The sequence below is a fragment of the Salmo trutta genome, chromosome 39, assembly GCF_901001165.1.
Source record: "Salmo trutta chromosome 39, fSalTru1.1, whole genome shotgun sequence".
Classification (NCBI taxonomy): domain Eukaryota; kingdom Metazoa; phylum Chordata; class Actinopteri; order Salmoniformes; family Salmonidae; genus Salmo; species Salmo trutta.
The window spans coordinates 17301269-17307268 of record NC_042995.1 but is presented as its reverse complement, the minus strand read 5'-3'; the positions used below and the strand labels follow the sequence as shown (position 1 = coordinate 17307268).

At 45.4% G+C, this 6000-nt stretch overlaps 1 protein-coding gene across 5 annotated transcripts in view; it reads right to left on the bottom strand.

Annotated features, from left to right (window-relative positions):
* Window positions 1-948: 948 nt before the first annotated feature.
* LOC115179119 (protein TANC1-like) overlaps window positions 949-6000 on the bottom strand; it is a 55992-nt gene continuing 50940 nt past the window's right edge. For all 5 annotated transcript variants that reach the window (XM_029740394.1, XM_029740393.1, XM_029740395.1 and 2 more), the window contains 2 exons: window positions 3455-3555; window positions 949-3328 (listed from right to left, as the gene is read on the bottom strand). In XM_029740394.1, the coding sequence (XP_029596254.1) occupies window positions 1897-3328; window positions 3455-3555 (1533 nt within the window). In that variant the 3' untranslated portion in view covers window positions 949-1896. The remainder of the gene's footprint in view (window positions 3329-3454; window positions 3556-6000) is intronic.

Sequence of the window (6000 nt, the reverse complement as noted above, 5' to 3'; positions counted from 1 at the left end):
CATGGTCTGAGTCTTTAGATGCCTTTTGGCAAACTCCAAGTGGCCTGTCATGTGCTTTTTACTGAGGAGTGGCTTCTGTCTAGCCACTCTACCATAAAGTCCTGATAGGTGGAGTGCTGCAGAGATGGTTGTCCTTCTGGAAGGTTCTCCGGATCTCTACAGAGGAACTCTGGAGCTCTGTCAGAGTGACCATTGAGTTCTTGGTCACCTCCCTGACCAAGGCCCTTCTTTCGATTGCTTCGTTTGGCCTTGAGGTCGGCTCTAGGAAGAGTCTTGGTGGTTCCAAACTTCTTCCATTTAAGAATGATGGAGGCCACTATGTTCTTGGGGACCTTCAATGCTGCAGAAATGTTTCGGTACCCTTCTCCATATCTGTGCCTCTGTGACCTCATGGCTTGGTTTTTGCTCTGACATGCACTGTCAACTGTGGGACCTTATATAGACAGGTGTGTTTGCCTTTCCAAATCATGTCCAATCAATTTACCAAAGGTGGACTTCAAGTTGTAGAAACATCTCAAGGATGATCAATGGAAACAGGATGCACCTGATCTCAATTTCGAGTCACATAACAAAGGGTATGAATACTTGTGTAAATTAAGTGTTTCAGCTTATTTGTAATGAATTTGCAAACATTTCCCCCCAAAAATTGTCGCTTTGTCATTATGGGTATTGAGTGTAGATTTAATTTTTTTTATTTTTTTATCCTCAATCAATTTTAGAATAAGGCTGTAATGTAACAAAATGTGGAAAAAGTCAAGGGGTCTGAATACTTTCCAAATGCACTGTAGGCATTTTTGAAGGGATACTGGTGTCAGCAACAGAAGTGTTCAATCTATGGCTGAAGTTCTATAACAGGGATAGCAGATATCGGTACACACACCATTTTACACCGGGGTGTTTCAAATGAGAGGAAGAGGGATGTCATTTCCAAAGAGAAGACCATTGTCATTGTAGTTTTCCAAAGAGATTTTATTTCCCCGTGATTATGGTAGTAGTGCTTGAGCATAGTCTGTATAATGTGTCGCATAGCTCACAAATCAAAGATGGCAACAATGTACATGTATAATATATCTGTATCATCTCACCAATAATACCCTTACAAGCTATTCTGTACCTTACTGTAAACTGTTAATGTTGTGCACACAAACAAAATAAATCCATCAACTTTTCAAATATTTCTCTAGCTGTGCAAAAATAACTATATAAAATATATTGTTCTTACAACTGACCAAGCCCTCGGCACAGTAAATAAATGAACATAGACCGCAACAACAAGCAGTTACAACAATGTCCATAGGATTATATGTACACTTAATTAAATAGGATTATTTATAAAATGTACAAAGGTATAGAACCCTCCATGCATTGTGAAACACTTTGCATCGAGGGCTCTGTTACACTGACAAAGGCTATCACCACTTATATAATCTATAAATAGAACACGTACAAATCTAATGTATAAACATCCCTATTCGATATGCGTGCCGATCATTAGCCAATCGTTTAATCAAATGGCTTCTTGTCCATTAGCATCGAAACCCTTTTAGCGTTGTTCTTTACAAACTACATCATAGTTACGTTGTTATAATGGCACATAGTAGGATGCTGTGCTACTGTTCAGCTAGTGGGCTGGTACTATATGGTGTTTCCCAGGTCTGATTATGTGCACTGTGTTGTTGGCTTACTGGAGTTGCTCTAGGCATGCTTACGCAAAAGCACAAAAGCCTCAAATGCTGCTTAAGTCTAAACGCAGTGCATCACATACACTGTCACTTTACAAGAGTCAGATTAAGAAAGAAACTTTGAAACCCTTCTCTTGCCACCGTTTCTCTGGAATACAGAGAAGGTTATTATAGTGTCTGCACCTGTGTTTGTGCTTGAATGAACATGGTCAGTTCAGACGTTGGATTCTATAAAGGAGCGTTTAGGTTTGATGGGTAGGATGGCTGGGTTATCTCTGGTGAGCCCTGCCTGCCGGTGGTTCCCGTCTGGGAACTGAGAGGAGTGATGTAGGCCTGAAGCTGGACCTGGTCTTGGCTCCCTGTGGTGGAACCTGTCTCCAAACTCCCTGGCCAGGGCCTTGGCCTGAGCCTGTTGGGCCAGGTGCTGGGCCTGAGCCTGGGCCCCGTTGAGCACCTGGAGGGGAGCCTGGCTCTGCAGTGGCTCAGCGTAAGAGGACCTCCGCTTGAACTCATTATTCAACCCCTGGATGTTGTCCGTAGGGGCCATGCTGTGTCTCTGGTTCTCTAGACCTTCAGGGGAGAGTGGCTGGGAGTGAGGCTGACCTTGCCAGCCCAGTCCAGGTGGGGGCTGCCCCTGGACACGCACTGCCTTGTCTTTCACCCCCATGAAGGGCCGAGGCTTGAGCTCTGGTTTAGCCGGTTTGGGGCGAGGCACGTCGGGCCCCTGAGGAGCCTGGGCCCTGCTGCTGTCTGACAGGGTCCCGCTGGAGGCTAGGCTACTGCTAGAGCTGGAGGCCTTCATACTGCCCGTCTGACCACCGGAACACAGACCGGGGCCAGCCGACCCCCCAGAACCCTCCCTCTTTACCTCCTTACCAACCCCAGGGGTGAGGAACCCAGCCTGCCCGTCCAGCGTGGTGCCGGGGTGGGCTGAGAGCCTGTCTGTTCCCCTAGCCAGGCTGGAGGAGTGGCCCTGGAAGGGCTGGACAGATGAGGAGGAGAGGTGGTGGTGGTTGGCAGGGGTGAGCCCCGGGTGGTTGTCTGTGGAAGAGGAGGGCAGAGGGCTGATGTCGATGCCCAGGCCAGGGCTGGGTCTCAGGGAGGTGGAGATGTGTCTGCCTGGCAGGGGGCTAGAGGGGCCACACAGAGACATAGGCCTGCCCCCTGGTCTGCCCCCTACCTGCAGGGAGTTACAGTGCTGCTGCTTGGTCTTCATGCTTTGGTTCTGTCTAGGACCCTGCTTGTCCAGAGACAGGTTGGTCTGTGTGGACCCGTCCAGAGGGGAACCAGGCCTGGGGTCCAGGGGAGCTAAGCCCACTGCGCCTGGTACTGGTGGGAGAGCCCTGTTGGGTCCATAGGGGTTCTTGGGCCTGTTGGGTCCATAGGGGTTCTGTGAGGGCTCTTCCTCTATCTCTTCATAATCATCATCTAGTTCATCCTGGCTCTGTGTATCACAACTCCTCTCTGTGAGGTCGTCAGGAGTCTGGCTGTGTGCTGCTTGTTGGCCCTGTGGTGTGTTGGGGGACTGCTGCTGTTGTTGTTGTTGACACTCGTCCTCCACACGCGTCAGCAGACGGCGGATCTCCCGGTTGGTGGGGCAGAGCCGAGACGCCTCGTGGAGGTCAGCTAGCGCCGCTGCATACTGCCTGGATGGACGCATGAGGCCAACATAGTGAGAGGTGAGTGTGTCTTGTCCTTAGACAAAACTGTACTCGTCCATTCTAGTCCCCCCCCTTGTTATCAGTATTAACTGAGAAGCGATCTGTACTAACCTGCTGCTCCTCTTGGCTCGTGCTCTGGTGTAGAACGCCTCATAAGACTTGGGTTTCAGTTCCAGGGCTTTGGTGGCAAACTCCTCCGCTATACCAAAATCCTGTCGGGGAAAAGAGGACAGAAACTCAACAGTTAATTATGAATGTTTACTGTTAAATTCAGTCCACCCTGAATTTCTCAAGGAGAAAACCAACGCCTTGAGGTCATTAGCCAGGGTAATGTGTTTGTGAGCGTTAATGAGTGCAGTGTGAATCCAGCGGTAGTCCACACAGCTCCACACTTTGCAATTACTGTAAGTGACTGGAATGAGGAATTCAGCGTTGTTTAACTGGAGAATTATTCATCTGTGTGCAGCTCAGAGTAGAGCAGCTTTCTCTCCCAGTGTCTTAATGGATTCTCCAGACGGGTGCTCGTAGCTTCTCTCCAAACCGCAAAAAAAAAAATAACTCCTTCAATCAGATGTCGGAAATGAAAACTACTGACTCTTAAAGGTACAAATGCAGCTGTTTTTATCTCAATATGAAATCATTTCTGGGTAACAACTAAGTACCTTACTCTCATTGTTTTCATAAACATTTTCAAAAATAAACTAAAACAGCTTCTTAGCAAAGAAACATTTCTCAAGCAATAATTTTGCTAGGACTATCTGGGAGTGGTCTGAGTGTGGAGGGGAAAACTGAAAACTAGCTGTTATTGACAGAGAGCTTTGGAACTCTTATTGGTTCATTAACTAATTTAACACCTGGTGATATCTTTTCAAACAGATCTTACAATAAAAGGGCATTATCATCATTTTCACAATTTCACAGTATTATTGCAACCTCAGTGTGGAAATACACACTACTGTTCAAAAGTTTGGGGTCACTTAGAAATGTCCTTGTTGTCCATGAAAACATACATGAAATGAGTTGCAAAATTAATAGGAAATATAGTCAAGACGTTGACAAGGTTATAAATAATATTTTTTTATTTGAAATAATAATTGTGTCCTTCAAACTTTTGCATTCGTCAAAGAATCCTCCATTTGCAGCAATTACAGCCTTGCAGTCCTTAGGCATTCTAGTTGTCCATTTGTTGAGGTAATCTGAAGAGATTTCACCCCATGCTTCCTGAAGCACCTCCCACAAGTTGGATTGGCTTGATGGGCACTTCTTCCGTACCATACGGTCAAGCTGCTCCCACAACAGCTCAATAGGGTTGTACACAGCGTTGTACGAGATCTTCAGTTTCTTTGCCAATTTCTCGCATGGAATAGCCTTCATTTCTCAGAACAAGAATAGACGGACGAGTTTCAGAAGAAAGGTCTTTGTTTCTGGCCATTTTGAGCCTATAATCGAACCCACAAATGCTGATGCTCCAGATACTCAACAAGTCTAAAGAAGGCCAGTTTTATTGATTCTTTAATCAGACAAACAGTTTTCAGCTGTGCTAACATCATTGCAAAAGTGTTTTCTAATGATCGATTAGCCTTTTAAAATTATAAACTTGGATTAGCTAACACAACGTGCCATTAGAACATAGGAGTGATGGTTTCTGATAATGGGCCTCTCTACGCCTATGTAGATATTCCATTAAAAAATCAGCCGTTTCCAGCTACAATAGTAATTTTCAACATTAACAATGTCTACACTGTATTTCTGATCAATTTGATGTTATTTTAATGGACAAAAAATGTGCTTTTCTTTCAAAAACAAGGAAATTACTAAGTGACCCCAAACTTTAGAACAGTAGTGTATATAAAATACAGAGAAATCATGTTTTTGACTGAGCTGGGCCTTTAATGGTAATTTCATAAGCACCTCTAGTGGCCCTAGTGTGTGTGTGTGTGTGTGTGTGTGTGTGTGTGTGTGTGTGTGTGTGTGTGTGTGTGTGTGTGTGTATGCATGCCTGCGTACACAGTGTATCCATCCATCTCTTTGTATGCCTAGAGAGCTTGCGGTTGGCTTGTTTTTAAACGAGTTTCCCTGCTCCCCTCATTCCTCTCAGGTGAATATTTAATGAAGCAAACCACAGTGTGATTCCGTCCTTGAGATGGAGGTGGGCATTACACCACAGCCTTGAATTCCACAGCTCTGAATAACTGTTCAATGTTTAATAACAGTTTTTATGGCCTCTATACTCCCACTCCCCTCCTGTTCTGTTCACCTGCAGCATGATGAAATATGGATGATGTGTGCCCAGCCAGCTCTCTCTTCCCGCTGACCCAATATCCACCAGCAACAATGGAGGGAGGATCCCTTCTTTCCATGTGGGTTTGTGTGCGCACGTGTTTGTGCACGCGCGTCCACCCTGCGTGTGTGTGTGAGTGAGTGAGCGATTCCTCCAGTATATGGGAGAGGATGACCGTATCACATTATAGCATCTTTCCATTATTCATTTGCCGGAGGATGCCATTTTACCACCACCACTCTAGTATAACAGTCTTATTATATTGTCTGGTAAAACAAGGTTGTTTTAGATCACACCCTCCAGGCTGCTGAGATGAAGATCTATCCATTATACCTACTGCTATACTATTAACATGAAATGACATTTCATTCAATAT